The sequence below is a fragment of the Pangasianodon hypophthalmus genome, chromosome 6 (assembly GCF_027358585.1).
Source record: "Pangasianodon hypophthalmus isolate fPanHyp1 chromosome 6, fPanHyp1.pri, whole genome shotgun sequence".
NCBI lineage: Eukaryota > Metazoa > Chordata > Actinopteri > Siluriformes > Pangasiidae > Pangasianodon > Pangasianodon hypophthalmus.
In genome coordinates, this window is record NC_069715.1 from 19,466,988 (window position 1) to 19,486,160 (window position 19,173).

General features: G+C 38.6%; 1 protein-coding gene, 1 long non-coding RNA gene, 1 other non-coding gene and 1 pseudogene across 3 annotated transcripts; 1 reads left to right on the forward strand and 3 right to left on the reverse strand.

Annotated features, from left to right (window-relative positions):
* Positions 1-2,811: 2,811 nt before the first annotated feature.
* On the reverse strand, positions 2,812-2,986 carry LOC113527012 (uncharacterized; annotated as a pseudogene).
* Positions 2,987-3,475: 489 nt separating this feature from the next.
* Positions 3,476-3,657, reverse strand: LOC113527011 (U2 spliceosomal RNA). The gene has a single exon (XR_003402833.1). It is a non-coding gene; the product is annotated as a U2 spliceosomal RNA (small nuclear RNA).
* A 3,138-nt stretch (positions 3,658-6,795) lies between these two features.
* Positions 6,796-13,139, forward strand: LOC113526414 (ATP-sensitive inward rectifier potassium channel 1). The gene is made up of 2 exons (XM_026913410.3): positions 6,796-7,418; positions 10,519-13,139. The coding sequence occupies exon 2, from the start codon at positions 10,542-10,544 to the stop codon at positions 11,661-11,663; it is 1,122 nt and encodes a 373-aa protein (XP_026769211.1). The 5' UTR covers positions 6,796-7,418; positions 10,519-10,541; the 3' UTR covers positions 11,664-13,139.
* A 172-nt stretch (positions 13,140-13,311) lies between these two features.
* On the reverse strand, positions 13,312-16,540 carry LOC113526920 (uncharacterized). Its single transcript, XR_003402820.3, has 3 exons — positions 16,396-16,540; positions 15,822-16,001; positions 13,312-15,553 (listed from the first exon to the last, which is right to left on the reverse strand). It is a non-coding gene; the product is annotated as an uncharacterized LOC113526920 (long non-coding RNA).
* Between the last annotated feature and the right edge of the window lie 2,633 nt (positions 16,541-19,173).

Consider the following 19,173-nt stretch of genomic DNA (forward strand, 5'->3'; position numbering starts at 1 on the left):
TCCATCTGCTCCCCTACTTCACCCAGCTCCTCAAACTGTGCCTGAGAACCATCTTTGTGTAGGCCCACATGGGCAGAAGGATCCCACACAGGCACCTCTGCCACAGCAGAAGGAGCCCCCTCCCCTCCTTCCCCCACCGTTTCCCTACCTTCATCTCCATTCCTCTCGTTGCTCTCTGGTGCCCCCTGCTTTTGCCTTCCTCCTTCCTCCACTTTTTTCCCTTCTTTGTTCTGTTCCAACTGGTTTCCTGCCTTTTCTGCACTGCTTTCTTCAATCAGGGCTGGAGAGCCATCTTGGGAAATTGACTGTCTTTTTTCACCCACTTTTCCTATCCTGGCTGACTTCTGACTTCCCTCCGCTTCTGAGACAATCTTCCCCAGCTTCGTGTCCGAGCCTTCCTCACCTTTCCCCTGCAAGTCGTCAAAGAAGAAGAGGTCAGCAAAGGTTCTCTTCCTCAAAGAGCAGTTTCTGTAGAGGTGGTCTTCCCTTCAAACAGGCTGCACTTTTTGGGGGCATTGCACCCTGCCGACACATGCTCCTGTGAACCACAAAAATGGCAATTGCTACTAGTGCAAGAGGATTTTGTGTGCCCGACTGCCCCACATTTCCTGCAGGTCACTGGCTGCCCGGGGTAATGGAGGAAACCTCTATGGGGCCCGATGGCGAAAGCCCCCTACAAATCCCAAAAGCGTTGCAGATTTTTTGTCCCCCCCTCCACCTTCAAACAAAATCTCTGGAGAAAATGTCTGATGTCATCCTCTTTCACAAAGGGGATATACATATACACAGTCAAAGGTACATCCTCCCAAAGGTAAAGAGACCTTACCTTTAAACCTTGCAGAGAACTGCTGGTTCCTCCCCCAGGTAGCCACAAAATCCAAACAAGAAGCCATATCCCCGAAGGTAACATCCATAAATCCAGAGTGAGCAAAGTCCAGCAGGAACAGAAGAGAAGTGGTCTGCTGTTTTGCAACATGCTGCAGTATCTCCTTGACAAAATGCTCCACATTAAACCGAGATTTCACTGCTTGCTTTGCATCTTGCTGTAATTCAACCCTCACTGAATTTCTCAACCGCACCACTCGGAGCATCAACTCCCGCCATTTGATCATAGCCAAAAGCTCAAGTCACCTTACCCTGAGCCAGATTACTAGTTCCCAATCACTTATAGAGATAGCCATCATCCACCCATCTACCCATCCACTCACTCAGTCAGTCAGTCAGTGTTTAAGCAATGGGCTATAGTTGGTATTAAAACCTGTTATTCTTCCTCCTTTCTCACTAAGCACAGCTGAAACATTTACAAATTATATCTGTTCCTTTATACTATACTCTGCTCTTTTTCTTCTGTGGGAGCTATAAAAGATATCAGCGTGGGTGGGGTGCTCAAGTCACCTTACACAAAGCCATATTACTAGTTCCCAATCACTTATAGAGATAGCCATCACTCACCCACTCACTGACTCAGTCAGTCAGTTAGTCAGTGTTTAAGCCATCCTAAAGCTGTCTGTGGGGTTGGAGTTGCTTCCCTTACTTCTTTCTAGCCACTCTTATGGTTGTGGTCTTTGTGAAAGAAGCGAAAAAAAACCAACTTCTTTCTTTCAACATTTTGAGAAGGTGTACTATTTGTTGAGGTACTGTAATACCAGATTGATGTGTGGAGTGGATGGAGCAAGCCCCTCTTCCAGCTCTAAAAATCTATTTCATATAGAGTCCTCAAATAAAGAACATATCAGATATTGAATAGACAAGAAACGATTTTTTTTTTATCTTAAGCAAACAAGTCACTAAACTACCAATCATTTTCCATAACCATTACTAGGCTAAGGCTTACTCCTTTCTTTCCAGCTGCAAGCCTTGCCTACACTTCACCATAGCCAAAAGGCTGAGAAACAATAACCCATATTTCCCTCTGGCCTGAAGGACACCCCACAGTAAAGCGGTGACTCCAGAATGGTGGCCAGACTCCACCCCCAACAGATACTGCGCAATCTCTTTTGTCACCTTGATAGCTATTGGAAACAGGCAGAGCAGTAGCTATAGGTGTAGGATTTGATTAGATTTAGCGATGGGCTATAGTTTGTATTAAAACCTGTTATTCTCTCTCCTTTCTCACTAAGCACAGCTGAATCATTTACAAATTATATCTGTTGCGCTTTTTTTAAGTACCATATGGCACTGTGCTCTTTTTTCTTCTGTGGGACCTATAAAAGATATCAGGGTGGGGGTGGGGGTGGGGTTGCCCCTAACCCTAGCCCTAGCCCTAACCCTAACCCTAGCCCTAGCCCTAACCCACCTAACCTATAAGGGTGGGAGTGGGGGTGGGGCTGGGGGTGGGGCTGCTCAAGTCACCTTACCCTGAGCCAGATTACTAGTTCCCAATCACTTATAGAGATAGCCATCATCCACCCATCTACACACTCAGTCAGTCATTCAGTGTTTAAGCAATGGGCTATAGTTGGTATTAAACTCTGTTATTCTTTCTCCTTTCTCACTAAGCACAGCTGAAACATTTACAAATTATATCTGTTCCTTTTTTTTCTGTTCTTTTTCTTCTGTGGGAGCTGTAAAAGATATCAGCGTGGGGGTGGGGGTGCTCAAGTCACCTTACACAAAGCCATATAACTAGTTCCCAATCACTTATAGAGATAGCCATCACCAACCCACTCACTCAGTCAGTTAGTCAGTGTTTAAGCCATCCTAAAGCTGTCTGTGGGGTTGGAGTTGCTTCCCTTACTTCTTTCTAGCCACTCTTATGGTTGTGGTCTTTGTGAAAGATGAGAAAAAAAACTTCTTTCTTTCAACATTTTGAGAAGGTGTACTATTTGTTGAGGTACTGTAATACCAGATTGATGTGTGGAGTGGATGGAGCAAGCCCCTCTTCCAGCTCTAAAAATCTATTTCATATAGAGTCCTCAAATAAAGAACATATCAGATATTGAATAGACAAGAAAAGATTTTTTTTTTATCTTAAGCAAACAGGTCACTAAACTACCAATCGTTTTCCATAACCATTACTAGGCTAAGGCTTACTCCTTTCTTTCCAGCTGCAAGCCTTGCCTACACTTCACCATAGCCAAAAGGCTGAGAAACAATAACCCATATTTCCCTCTGGCCTGAAGGACACCCCACAGTAAAGCGGTGACTCCAGAATGGTGCCCAGACTCCACCCCCAACAGATACTGAGCAATCTCTTTTGTCACCTTGATAGCTATTGGAAACAGGCAGAGCAGTAGCTATAGGTGTAGGATTTGATTAGATTTAGCGATGGGCTATAGTTTGCTCAAGTCACCTTACACTGAGCCAGATTACTAGTTCACAATCACTTATAGAGATAGCCATCACCAACCCACTCACTCACTCAGTCAGTCAGTCAGTCAGTCAGTGTTTAAGCCATCCAGTGTTTAAGCCATCTTATGGTTGTGGTCTTTGTGAAAGAAGCAAAAAAAAAAAACTTCTTTCTTTCAACATTTTGAGAAGGTGCACTATTCGTGGAGGTACTGTAATACCAGGTTGATGTGTGGCGTGGATGGAGCAAGCCCCTCTTCCAGCTCTAAAAATCCATTTCATATAGAGTCCTCAAATAGAGAACGTATCAGATATTGAATAGACAACAAAAGATTTTCTTTTTTTTCAGAAACACCCTCTTGACTTGAGACATAGAGTGAGCATTGCAACAGAAAACCTTTGTATTGGGTGGTCTCTCCCGAGTACTTGTCTGGGTGCGAGATGAGCGACCTTGGAGGCACAGCTGGGCCTCAGGGTGTAATGAAGGCGGGGCAGAGAGTGCATTGGTGAGCATTGTCAACTTTGCATCCAGCCTGGCCAGGTGCTGTTGATGTTATTCCACCAGCCGCTCTTGGGCTTCCATGGCGTTTCACCAGTCATGCTCTCCTGCATCCATGAGGTAGGTGAAATAGTCAGTCATGTGGTGGCGTTGGAGATGGATGCAAGTGCAGTTTAGTATTTTTATTGAAGACACTGGTAAACAGATCCAAAGCATGTAGCAAAAGCCATAAACAGGAACATGCAAGAAGTCAGGCAATCGGCAAAAAAACACAATGAGGGCAATTCCAAAAATCCAAAAACCAGAGAACAAGGCAAGATAAAAAAAACAGAATATCTAAGCACAGAATACAAGGCTTGGAAAGTTTAGGTAGTTGCACGCTGAGCGTTACTTCACAAAGTAAAGTAAACGGCAACAGGGTCATGGGTGCCAAAGGCTCATTGATGCTCCTGGGGAGCGAAGGCTAGCCCATCTCGTCAGATCCCTCAGAAGAGCTACTGTAGCACAAATTGCTTAAAAAGTTAATGATTTGCAGGATGCACTACAGAAAGAAGACAAACCAGTGGAGGCAGTGTGATGCTCTGGGCAATGTTCTGCTGGGAAACCTTGGGTCCTTCATGAGGATGTTACTTTGACACGTACCACCTACCTAAACATTGTTGCAAACCAAGTACACCCCTTCATGGCAATGGTATTCCCTAATGGCAGTGGCCTCTTTCAGCAGGATAATGCACCCTGCCACACTGCAAAAATTGTTCAGGAAATGGTTTGAGGTGCATGACAAAGAGTTCAAGGTGTTTACTTGGCCTCCAAATTCCCCAGATGTCAATCCGACCAAGCACCTGTGGGATCTGCTGGACAAACAAGTCCGATGCATGGAGGCCCCACCTCATAACTAACAGGACTTAAAGGATCTGCTGCTAACATCCTGGTGCCAGATACCACAGCACACCTTCAGAGGTCTTGTGGAGTCCATGCCTCAATGGGTCAGAGCTGTTTTGGCAGCATGAGGGGTACCTACACAATTTTATGGCTGATCGGTGTGAGGCTGATCGGTGTGATTGTAATCTGTAACGGTCATGTTTGTAGGCCACGGTGTTTTGTGGGAGGTGGAGTTCCTCATTGATTCCAGCACTGCCATGACAATCAGGAAATGAAAAATGAAATTCTGATCAATCATCTCATGTTCATCTTTTGGTCTTAAACCCAAAAGTCTTCAGTGTATAGCAAAAAACAAAAGAATTGGCCTTGTTGTTCCAGTCCTTTCAGCGCATACTATATTTACGGAGGTGAAAACATTTTAGACAGAATCAGGCCCTCATCCCAGACATGCTCCAGCAAACTGCACAGTGAATAATTAATGTTAAATATATAGCATATTTTGTTTCACATAACAAGTGCCGTTTACATGCAAAGTGAAATTTATGTATAGAAACTGATTACCATTAACAAATGTAGGGTGTGTATTGCTACTAAATGTGTTTATTTATTTCAGTGTAAATTAATGAGTTAATGAATAATGAATTTAAATCCTACAGGTCACACACCCTTTGCAAGTTTTACAGTAGAATCTGCATTATTCTTTGTGTCGTAAACTTTAATTAAATGTTATGTAGCAAACTTTTGACACACTCTAATGTAGTGTTCTGTAAAGTTTTATTTTATAGCCCTCTGCTGAACAGTAAATTGCCCGTACTGCAGTGCCTTTGGAAATTAAACAGTCTTTTTGGGTAAGAGCCTACCAACTTCCCATCTCGGTTTGGCAATTTTATTCCACTCTTCCTTGCGAAAAAATGCCCCGGATCAAATTGCAAGGGTATCACTTGTGCATAGCCCTCTTTAAGTCATTCCACAGGTTTTCAATAGGATTTAGATCTGGGCTCTGACTGGATCAAAGTTCCAAAACTTTGATCTTCTTCTTCTGGAGCCATTCCTTTGTTCACTTGAATTTGTTCTTTGGGTCATTATTGTGCTGGAAGGTGAATTATTATTACTATTTTTTTTTTCCAGAAAATCTTTAGCTGCACAACAGATGCCTGCAGGTTTTGTCCCAAAATAGATTGGTATTTGGAGTTATCCATAATTCCTTCTATCTTGATTTGAGCCCCAGTCACAGATGAACAGAACCTCCCCTTAGCGTGATGCTTCACCATGGATATGGTTTTGTTTGGATGATAATCTGTCTTGCTTTTGCACCAAACATATCTTAGAATTTTGCCCAAATATTATTTAAAAAAATTATGCTCATGGTTTGGGGTGATTTAGGTGGGCTTGGATGATTTATTTTTGTGAGAAAAGGCTCCTGTCTAGTCATCTTACCCCATAGCCCAGCCATTCTTCTCACATACAGGGAGTGAGCAGTACTTGCCAGATATTCCTGCAGCTCCTTTAACATTCATGTAGGGCTCTTGGCTGCCTCCTTGACAAGTTTTCATAGTACTGTTTTGTATATTTTGGAGGGACATCCTGTTCTTGATAATGTCACTGTGGTGCCCAATTTTCTCCACTTGTTGATAATAGCCGTCACAGTTTTCCAAGTTACATCTAATGATTTGGAAATTGTTTTGCACCCCTCTCCTGATCAATATCGTTTGAAAATGAGATCCCATACATGCTTTGTAAGCTCTTTGTAGACCATGGCTCCAGGAGTCAGATGAAATCAAAAAGATGTCAAGAAAATCCTAAAGAAAGATTTGCCATTTATTTGGACTTAATCTGGGTAATTACACCTGTGTTAATTTTAAATGTACTGTGTCCAGTTGTATGCTTGCCTGATACATATCTCTGACTTTTAGAGTTCTCACAGCTAAAATGCCAGAACACATCAATCCTGCTGTCATTAAGACCAAGGATCTGCTCATGAAGCTTCAAGATGAAGTTGTTAGGAGGAAAAAAAGCTGGAGAAATTTATTAAAACAATACCAAAGCTTTGAACCTTCTTAAGGGCACTGTGAAATCCATTATAACAAAGCAAAAAAAAAAAAAAAAAAAATATGGCACAACCCAGGTACTATGAAGATCGAGCCAAACTGAGCACTCAGGCAAGAAGGGCAATTGTCAGAGGTGTCCAAGAGTCCAGCTACAACACTGAAGGGGTTACAGAGCTCAGTGGCTGAAATATGATAACCTGTGCAGACCTCAAAAATATCATCAGCTTTTCACAGATCCAGCTCTATGAGAAAGTGGCCAGAAGGAAGGCAATGTTAGACAATCTAAGAGCTTTTGGTTCACAAAAAACATTTTGTGGTTTCCTTTTAAATTGACAGAGGAATGGAAGAAAATGTGGATACTTTCTGGAGGCAATGTACCTATATTCTCATTGTGTGTTGTGGAATCATTGTGCAAAATATACACAACCCTGCAGTGAAAAAGCACTTGATTTTGTGTACAGGTAAACATTAAACACACTCAGTATAGCCTTACTAATTGGTAGGTGCCAAAAGCCAAGTCACACTTAAAGAGGGAGACCAAGAGAGATGATATCACCATTATTAATTTACACATTTTACTTATTCATTTGTTTTAAGTATTTTTTGCTTTTATGACTTGAAACAAGGCAGAGAGAGGAAAAAGAGAAAGACAGTAGGGAGAAGAGCAAATTTCTTGTATCATAGAAGAACTGCTATATCAGGTAAGTTCCATAATCAACTCCTACAGCACTTAATGAAATTTAATTTTGCACTGCTTTACTGTCTTCTCACTTCCATCTAAACTATTTCTTAAATTATTTTAAATAAACACCTTCACCTTATTTCTCTATTGTTAATCTGCTCCAGTTTTTGTGCTAGTAACAAGAAGTAGTGTGATTTAATGACTGTCTGGACTAGATAGCAACTGAGTGACTTTTTCAAGTACAAAAAAGTTTCTTTCTGTTCTGTGATATAAATGGTGGCTTACTTTAGATGTGATTTGTAATAAGGTAAACACCATTAAACTCTCACTATAGAAAGAAACAGCATTACAGTATTAAGCATGATAACCATGAATACAGAGCAAAGTATGTCTAACCAAAGATGAGAGTATCTGTTATGTCATGTAGATAAACATGTAGATAAAAGCACCATGAGCAGTTCCAAAAAGATGTGGGAGACCTAGTGAAAGCATAATAATAATAATAATAATAATAATAATAATAATAATAATAATACTTTCACCATATCCCTGTTAAGCCAGTCCCCACATCTTTTCAGAACTGCTCACTGTGAATTTTCTAGTTGCATGGTCCCATTGAGTAATAGTAGACACCAACATTATTGTAATGAAAAACTTATGATCACAGACTTTCCATTCTATGTATGTGGGGTTTGAAACAAGATGTATAAAGTGAAACCAATCTCTTTCACAATGCTATTCAAAAATAGAGCCTCAATTCCTAAGATGTGTCCGTATATACATGGGATAAATCATCTGTATTCAGAACTTATATTGATTGTCTCGGTGGACCATTAAGATTACTGTAGTCACCTGCATGCATCTAGAATTTTCCATCTCTGCCATCTGGAATCCACCCACATTAATGCCAGATGATTAAAAAATGACAACACAGTATTATACAGCAGATCATAATAATATACTGCTGTAAATGAAAAAAGCTTAATTTTTCTCAAAAAGAACTAGGAAGTGGTCACCATCAATATCTCCAGTAAGCACTATTTGCACCCTTGCGGATACTGTGCTATATGCTTATTATCCAGCTCCTTGTCGTATCTGTATGAATGCTATACAGAAATCTTAGGGAAGAGTGAATAATTTGCTGAGGCTACTGCTGGGGAGCTACAGGGAAAGCATGAACCATTCATCTTATTATTTAATTAATAATGTCATTTGTGTGTATGGAAACCTGGGAAAACCCACTGGATATCAGTGTAGCTATATTCTGGAAAACAACTAAAGAAGACCAATAAATCAGTTTTTCTGCCTCCTATTGACAACTCTGTTTTAGGAAACCATAAATATGAGCAAATATGACAAAATGAGATGGAAATGCTTTCATTTGCTTTAGCATTTCATTTGTTTTCTGATAAAAATTGCACTGGCTAAGGCAATTAGAGTTAACAAACACTGCGGTTAAAAACTAGGTAGTCTGTCTAAAAGTGATGTTGAAAATTGCTAGCTAAGTGTGCTTTCCTCACACAGTGAATGTCAGGATTTGGTCAAGCTGTTGGATTGCTGTGTCAAATAAAGCAAAATAAACAAAAGCCTAATCAGATACCTGCTGTCAAATTCTGTATAGAGCTTATATACTCTATACAGATGACAACAGAAAGAATTGTTTGAATGACTTAATAAAAATACAGGAAATTTAGCCAACAAAACAGATCTCACTGAATATATGAAAAATATTACATTATTACGTGAAAACATCACATTATTACAAGAAAAATATCATATTATTACATGAAAATATTGTGTTATTATGTGGAAAATATCACGTTATTACAAGAAAAACATCAGGTTATTACGAGAAAAAACATTGTGTTATTTCATCAAATCACATTACAAAATGTCACATTATTACAGGAAATATCACATACGAGATAAACATGATATAAAAGCAACTTAACTGATCTTGTTTTTACAGTATAGACTGGTTACCGGTTCATAGGGTCTGGTAAATAGAGCAGCTGACAGAATTAGTGAATTAATTATTGCAACGAATTCACAGCATTTATACAGACACAAAAATTGGTCAGACCTCTTAGAGGTTGCTTTATTCCTAGCTGATCAACTTGAAGGACATAGAAAACTTCATGGTTACAAATTACAGCATATTAAATGTCTACAGGCTGAGTAGGTTGTGACACAAAATGCTGTCCGGCTTCTATGTTAAAAACTTTGGATCCTTGTGGAATTGTGCTGAGATGCAGGAATTGCTTTCGACGCAGGCTGTACAGGACCCCAGGTCTTAACTGCAAGCCCATCATTACATGATGTTTCCTCCTAGCAACACAATATTTGGTGAAATAACACAATGTTTTTTTTTTCTTGTACTAACATAATGTTTTTCTCATAAAAACTTGATCTTATGATATTTTTCTCATTATAAAGAGATTTTGATTGATTAGACTTTTTTAATTTCATTCGTGGCACACACATCCATACAAATCAAATCAATAAATAGTAGTTGCTTTTGGACAATGCTTTGGTGTGGTTCAGTGAAGTCTAAATGGAATTTTTAAATGGAATTTTTGTGGTGGAGATACGCTCAAAAGAGAAACATCTTTCAGTTCAGGAAAACCTGTAGTCTTCAGATCTTCATACAGTAGAAAATGTCCATATTTGAAGGGTTTTCTCAGGCTGCCACACACATTGTTGCCCTCAAATAGCAGTCAGTGGTTTTGTGTGTGCTCACTTTCCCCAAAACTAAATATCAAAATAAAATATTGTAATATACATATTGTAATATAGAGAAGCAGAAAAAAGTTGGAATAACAAATAACCGATTTTATACCAATTTGATATTAACTCTTTATGCAGACTTAACTCTACTCTGAATATGGTAATTACCTATGGTGTGTAATATATTTAATGCCATATTCAATAAGTCTACCTGCAGATCCTCAAATTTTATCCACCTGTAAAAAATAAATAAACCTTATTTGCTGTAGTCTTGCTTGATATACATAAAAAAATTATCCTGATGTAATATTGATATTAATGATTTTCTGCTAAAGGCAAAGTGAGATACCACGAAAAGCATTTAAAAAAATGTTCTTTATTCTTTTACCCAGATTGGGCTTTCTGTACTTGGGAAATGACACGCTCCTTGCAACAGTTGTTCCGAGACTACCTAGCAAAGCAGCGCATTCGCAAAAACCGGCTGGTAACCAAAGATGGACACTGCAACATTGAATATGGCAACGTGAGGTACAGCAGTCGCTTTGCATATGTGCAGGATTTCTGGACCACCTTTGTGGAGATACGTTGGCGTTTCATTATTTTACTATTTGTGGCCTCCTTCACTCTTAGCTGGTTCATTTTTGGACTTATTTGGTACTGGATTGCTCATGATAATGGTGATCTTTGGTGGCAAAATCCACCTTCAGACCACAAACCATGTATATATAATGTTTTTGGCCTCACAACTGCCTTCCTTTACTCACTTGAAACACAGATGACTATTGGTTATGGTCTGCGAGTGCTCAGTCCATACTGCCCTGGTGCTGTCTCCCTAATAATTATCCAGTCCATCATTGGTTTATTTATTAACTGTTTCTGGTGTGGACTGGTTATGGCCAAGATCACCTTACCCAAGAAAAGAGCCAAGACCATTACCTTTAGCAAAATGGCAGTTATTTGTCCCAAAAATGCTGCCCTCTGTTTGCAAATAAGAGTGGCCAACTTGCGTAAGACCTTAATGATTGGAAGCCAGCTATATGGCAAGTTGCTCAGGACAACAGTCAGTCCAGAAGGCGAGACCATAATTCTGGACCAGGTCAATATTGATTTTATGGTTGATGCTGGAAAAGACAACCTGTTCTTCATTTGTCCTTTGACCTTGTATCATGTGATTGATAAGACAAGTCCATTTTTTAAATTTGCTTTGGACACACTTCTTCAACAGGAGTTTGAGCTGGTGGTATTTTTGGACGGCACAGATGAATCTACAAGCTCCTCCTGCCAGGTCAGGACTTCCTACATTCCTCAGGAGATTAAGTGGGGTTATAAGTTCCTCCCCATCATCTCCCGCAGTAAAGAAGGGAAATATCATGTGGACTTCTCCAATTTTGACAGAGTGGAGCCAACTCCAACTGCACACTGTGCTCACTGCTTCTATAATGGCCAAAGCCATCATCACAGCCCCAGAAATGGCATTGACAACCAGGGGTTTGAAGTAATTGAAGTAGATGATCGAATCAGTGGTACTGAGATGTAAGATAGCCCTCTGCATTCAGCTATACTGATTATGCTCTATAGCACAAATTATAACAATCAGTTGAAAATAGAAACCTAAGGCACATATTCAGGCAATGCTAATTTTTCAGCTTTAAAAGGATTGCCTGTATATATTCCCTAGGTTTCCATTTTCAACTGATTAAAACATTCAACATAATAAAAGTACAATAGCTGAAGCTTACTGACAGTGTTTGCATGATCCATTCTGACTTTTAGCAGCATATGATGAAACAAAAGCTGTGCATTAGAAAACAAAACAAAAAAAATGGCTAGCTTTCACTGGTGTGACTCACAAGGGGGTGTGTCTGAAGCACAGGGCTTTTCTTATTCTGCTCTTGGTTTGTGTTTTGTCAGTTACGTAGCTCTTTGTAGCAGATGTGTTTCAAATCCTGTCTTTTAATGGTCTATAGCCTGAATTGAATCAGTGAAGAAAGGTTGAATTTCCTGTTGTTTGTGTGTGTGGTGCACCGTATCATGGTGCACTGTATTAGCCGTATATTTGCGGTATTAGGGCTGGTGTATTGTTCACATATTTGGTGGATTCACCAAACTGTAATATTTTGGCCCACAACTCACTGGCTATCAGTGAGTTGGGAAGCCAAAGTGTTCCAATATATCAGACTTTAATGACTTACGAGAACTTTCAGTTCCTGTTTGCTGAAAGATAATCACATATATACTGTATATGGGTGTACCATAATGCCTAAAATATCCATGTCTGGTTTCAGCTTCAAATTTTTACTGAAATTGGGTGTGGTCTGTATCGGAATTAAAAAAAAAAAATCTTTTGATCCAAAGACCATAATTTATTCACGCTTCTTTTGGCAGATTTTTCCCAGAGATATCAAATTTGACTTTGAAACTCCATCTTGACAGTCTGTTTCAACTGTGTATATTTATCTTACTTTTCCTGAACCGCTTGAATAAAATTAATAAGAAACCCTTAAACTGATTTTTAAAGTATTTGACCAGGCTCAATCCTCTTAGTGCAAAGAAATACACCTCTGTTTGGGTTACTGTCTGTGTGGAGTTTCAAATGTTCTCCCTCTATTTGTGTGTTTCCTCTGGGTTCCTCCAGGGTATATCCCAAGTTTAGCTTTTTTCCCCAGTGTTTCAAGGATAGGCTCAGGAACCACTGTGATATCATACATCATATCTATTAGCTCTGTTTCCTGTTTTGATTGTTTATACTATGCCTCTGTTTTCTGTACTGAAAGTTATTTGTAAATTTAGGGCATGATTTAAAATTGTTAAAGGTGCAGTTCTAAAAATGGGGACCATGTCAAGTCTAGCAAGTAATTTTATTTATATTTTATTTGTGAAATTAAAGAAAAATTATGCAATATATTTTTTAAAAATTGCATTTTTTTGGCTGTTTTGATCTGTTAATGTAATTTTAATATTTCTTGTAAAAAGATGCCTCATAAATCTATAATATTCTTAAAAAATGATTCAATAAATGCACTTTAAAAAAATGGAAACATTATACATACTGTCAATGAGTAAATTTATCTTCATTTTCATTTCTGTAATATCAAAGTATTTCATTTCTATAAAATGTAACAATTTAAAATCGAGTTAAAAATAAGAAATAACATAAATATATAATTATTTTAACCCTAGAATGCATGACCCAAAACCAAAAATATGCATAAAGGGCATCAATATGACCCGCATTCAGTGAATGGACCTGAATGGTATTCATCAAAGACAACCTGTTTAAAACCTATCTTCATCTTCAACTTAAAGAAATTACTTAAAAATTTGATGATACACTAATGTTTTAATGTTTCAGTCATGTTTATTTGGTCACATCCCATTGTTAGAAATTCAGCAACAATGAATCAGGATGCAGGAGACTGGTGTTGATCTTCAGACTCTGATGTTTATTGCTCACTTGAGGTATCTTCAGATCAGCTTCTCACCAACAGAAGCACAACTTGAGAAAGGTTTCACCAACTCACCCTCAAGATGGAGCAGCTAGGTTATGTACAGAGGGGGGATAAGAGAGAAGCGGGCCTAACCAGATAGTATGTCACCTCTGACCTTGGTGTGTTCCGAGATCGTTCATTATTCTGAGACCATGGTCTCAGGGAAATTTTCCTTGCCACCATTGCCTCTGGCTTGCTCATTAGGGATAAATTCACATAATTAAAATTTTTGATTTAATTTAATTTGAATATATTTATTTCTGTAAAGCTGCTTTATGACAATGTACATTGTTAAAAGTGCTATACAAATAAAATTGAATTGAATTAACATGGAGTAACATAGAGAAACATAAAACTATAGCAAATGGTCATGAAGTCAGAAGAAAATAAAGCTAGCAATTAAAGTCAAATGTTTCCTTCACCATGTGCACTCCAAGTCACTTTACTAGGAACACCCATACCCCTGCTAATTCATGAAACCAGCTTAACATGTGGCAGCGGTGCAATGCAAAAAATCTTGCTGTCCAGTTTCAGTGAGTCTGTGCCCATGATAACCTCAGATTTCTGTTCTTGGTTGACAGGAGTGGAACCTGATGTCGTCTTCTTCTGGTCCTCAAAGTTTAATGTGTTGGGCAGTCTGATATGCTTTTCTGTTCACCATGGTAGTAAAGAGTGCTTATTTGAGTTACTATAGACTTCCTGTCTGCTCAAACCAGTCTGGTCATTCTTCTCTGATCTCTCTTATCAACAATGTGTTTCAGCCTGCAGACCCTTCTCTCACAGGAGAAGGGTCTGCTGTGTGTGAATGAGAAGAGACTGTTGTGTGTGAAAATCCCAGGAGACCAGCAGTATCTGCTGAAAATGGCACCAACATCCATGCCAAAGTTAACATTACAGAGATCACAATTTTCTCCATTCTATGTTTGATGTGAACATTATCTGAAGCTCTTAACCTGGATCTACTGGATACTGATGAAAATGTAATTAATTACTGAAGATAACCAGTTATCTCTCTCACGCACCGTCATACCTCTCAAACACTATCATACTCTCTCTCACACACACCATCAAACATCTAAACTTTGATAGTGTGTGAGAGAGACTTTGTGTGCGTGTGTGTGAGTTAGAGAGAGAGAGAGACTTTGAGTGTGCGTGAGATAGATTTTGAGTCTGTAAGAGAGATACTTTGAATGTGTGAGAGTTTGATGTTCGCAGTTTCTGATTGGCTCCGGCGCCACTTTCCCTCCTGCACTTGGTCCCTCCTCCATCCACACAGCCATACAGGATGCCAAGCAGCGGCAAAATGAAGCCAATCAATCTATATTCTGAACAATTTATTAAATTCGTCTGAGTTATACAATACGTCGAACCGCTCCAAATATTCAGGTGTAACAGAATACCAACACATTAGTCAGACTGAACAGATAAAGCCTCCTAAACAAATACATATCAGAACTGTAAATGGATTATTCGAGGTGTTTTTAGTAGCACGAAAGAAATAAGGTGTGCGAGCGTGATGTGTTTCCTTCTACTGTTTCTGGGGATCCTCTAAGCAGCTTTTCATTATAATGACTATCATTTACCAAGATTTTTCTTTTAACAATGGCTGAGAACAATGATTTTAAAAGGACGAAAAACACATGCAATAAATATACATGTTAATAATTTTAAAATTACTTTTATTAAATGATTATTTTGGGGGACTTAAATACACTTGTCTTTTCAACGTTTTATCACTGCAGACACAGTTTAGACATTGTTTATACTGCTTCTGGACCAGATAAACAGTCTCACGCTGCATTCAGTTAAAACTCACTTTTATTTCAGTGTAATTTCCATTTGTAGTTGCTAGGATATCTGGAATGCTCGGCCTACCATCGCTACCTGAATCTTGCAGATGATCCATTCCTCTTTTTCACAACATTTTCAAGTAATTCATCTGTAAAACACAGAAATCTACGTAAGTTTGCAAATATTTTCTTATGCTACGGCAGTTTTCAAAAGTAACCCGGTTAGCTCCAATGCTAACTATGACTGAAACCAACGGTTAGCTAAAGTTAGCTAGTTACCACGAGGGGACAATTAAGCTAGCAGATGGTAACGCTAACTAGCCACAGAAGGTTGAAACTGGTTTACATAAAAGACAAAAAAAGCTAACACTAAGCAAATTCGTAAACATAACTTAACATGAACTTAGTTGACCTTACTTTAGGTGTGTTTAACTAGCTCAGTGAGTTCACACTTTTGCCTTGCTGCAACATGGTCCTTGCAAGAGCAGCACATCACACGTATCACAAGCAGCGAGACTCGCGGATGTGAGTCACTACCCGCAGTAGCAGGTGCGTGAGCGCGTCTTCCGGGAGCACCACTTGGGCAAACACGCAGAACTGCAGTAAAAGTTTGTTATAGTTATGATTATGATTACATTTGCTAATGATTATTTCGGAAGGCATTGTGTGGTTACCTGTCGTAGTATAGCATTTTTTTTTAATTCAATTCAAACGGGCTTTATTGGCATGAACGTTCCAAGAACAATTGCCAAAGCATCAAACAATTTGTCTAAATATTTGGACAGTACACAATAACAGCAGTATGAACATTATGCTAGGACAGGCAACCCTGCACCACAACCGACAGTGACAACTTTTGAATTTAACTGACAATTTATATGTCGATTTCCTGCAAACAAACAAACAAACAAATAAATAACCTCCTAGCCAAACGTTCAAATATTGAACTGCATATCAAGAGGGGTCGTAGTCAGACGTCCAGATACTGAACCTGATTTGCATGTTGTGCAGACATACAGACATGGTCCTGGCAATATAGACACGATGTACACGTCGTTTGCTGGGATAAATGTAATCCTATTGTTTGTACAAAAATATGGTAGAACTATGTTTTTTATTTTGGAGCTCAGTAAGGCAGTGTTTAGGTAGGACTACTGAAGCAAAGTCCTGATTGGGCGGGGGGGGGGAATACTGTTTCTTGTGCCCGAACATTTCAGGCTAGTTTCAAGTCTTTTGTGGGGTTTTTCAGTCCTAGTTACATTTTTTGCTGCTTCTGTGAGCGGCATGTTGAAATAAAAACCTTGCTCCACTTTTTCTGCGACTTTTTTTTTTTTTTTTTCCATGCTACAGGATTCCAGTGCATACACCTACTGAAGCTAGCAAGCTTTCTACAACACCCCGAATAATCCATGGTCCATTTGGATATGTATGACGCTTTATCTATTCAATCAATTCGGTATTCACATTCATATTTTATTTGTCACATGCATAACCATACACAGTACGACTTGCAGTGAAATGCTTTATACAACTGTTCCGACATAAAACAAGAAAATATAGAAAAAATATTATATGTGCAGTTTTGTGCAAATAATGTGCCGTTTGTGCGATATAATGTGCAATGTTCATTCGGTTACACCCCAACTGCAGATGGAGAGCGGTTCGACGTATTGTATAACTCTTTTTCAAATATTGTGCAGAATACAGTCTGATTGGCTTAATCCATTGCTTGTGTTCATCGTGCCGCTGCTTCGCATCCTGTATGACTGTGTGGATTGGGGAGGGTTCAGTGAAGGAGGGAAAATGACGCCGGAGACTCTAAGCCAATTAGAAACCTTTTTTTACTGCAGTATAAGATGATACAAACATTGTGATTAATACACAAAAGACAAATAAATATATATAAAAAAATAATTTAATAAATAAACTAAAATAATGCATAACCTAACAATACAACTAACACCGGGGGGGGGGGGGGGGGGGGGGGGGGGCGGAAGGGGGTGTTACCTTAGTGCAGGTAACCAAGTTAGGGTTTGTGATTTACTAAAATGATTAAATTACATACAAAGTATTCTTTTCTTTTTTTTATTTTATTTTTTAGGTCATCAGAGTTAGTAGTAAAACCAAGTAACATTCATCCAATAAAGTTTAAAGTCACATTAAATGAATTCCACAATAAAAAAAAATAAATGTCCTGCCATAGTGTGTGGGTGTAATCACAGCTCCAGAATAAATGAAGAAAAGTCTGAGGGTGTGAGCCACAAAAAGTGCAACTGTCATCAATGTCCAATATAAAACGTGACACAAGAAAGGATTTGACTGGATAAAAGTGGTTTGACTGGATCAGTGAGCTTGAAAGAGACCTCGTTGTGCAATAACAGAAATTTGTTGGGCAAAGACCAGACATTCTTCCTACAAATATTTTGAACTGACCTGTTTCAGGTAATAACAGCATGTGAATAGATACACAATTACTTTGAAATAACGCACAGATTTTCTTTTATTGTTTCTAATGTGCACCCGCAAACATATTCTACCTATTGGAGTATCAGCTGGATTGCGTGAAGCCATAACAGACGAAGGAGGACAAACAGAGCCCTTGTATAACATGAGAACACTAGAAGGAAATGCATCAAAGACTACTGCAAATTGTTTGGGACTGACAGGAATTTTATATTTGTTGAGAATTTCCTCATATGAGAATAACAAGCCTTCCTGGTTCAATAGCTGTCTCACCAATATGATTGCATTTCTGAGCCACCCTTCAAAGAACAGAGAATGTTTCTTGTAACATATATCACTATTGTTCCACATAAAACACTTGTTCAGAGAAAACTTGTGTGACCATGTCAGAAGTGCTTGTTTATGAAATTTAGTGAGAGAAGCAGAAATCCCATCAATATAATTGATATAACTGCATAAAAGCATAAATTGCAAACCACCCAACTGAGCAAAGATATGATGTGAAATAAAGTTCCAAATAGAAGTAGGGTTCTACTTTTAAAAAATTCAGCATCCTATTAGTATAATTATTTGTTAGTAATTAACTGTTAGTAGAGGATAGCACACATTGCTTAACTGCGAACCATGCATATTTATCGACATTCAGGCAAAGTCCATTAGAGTCCATTAGAGAAAACCTGAATAAGTCCAGAACCATAGGAACTTGAGTGGAGTCTCTTAAGAATAAAGTCTCTTAATAATCTCTGTCTACCATTGACACATCTTTCAGACCCCTGGTTTTCATATGAGTAGCTAAGAGCTGAGTGGCTAATAAATATGGTGAAACCGGACACCCTTGGAGCATTCCTCAGTTTAAATTAAATCTAGGAGATGTACCATGTTTCACTTTAATTGAACTGTTACCATTTTCATAAAGTATTTTAATTGCGCTGCATAAGAAATTCCCAAATCCATATTTGTTCAATGTTTGGAAGATGAATTCATGTTCTATAGAATCAAACACTTCATAAAAGTCTAGAAAAACTAGCATCATGTACCAAATCTGGATAATCTAATAAATCAAGTACAAGTCTAATGTCATTTGAAATGTGTCTACTCCTCATGAAACCAGACTGTGTTTAATCTATGATGCCATCTAGAATTGTCTTTATTTGCTTAGCTAGTATAATGCCAGGATTTTATGATCATTATTTAAAGACTAATTGGGCACATCTTTATTAGGTTTGGGTATAAGGGTTATTAAACTTTGTGTTAAAGAGGGTGGGAGACAGCATCTATAAATTTTTAAATTAATTACTTCCAAAAT

Coding starts and splice junctions, on each gene's coding strand:
- LOC113526414 (XM_026913410.3), top strand. CDS start 10,542: ATGACACGCTCCTTGCAACAGTTGTTCCGAGACTACCTAGCAAAGCAG.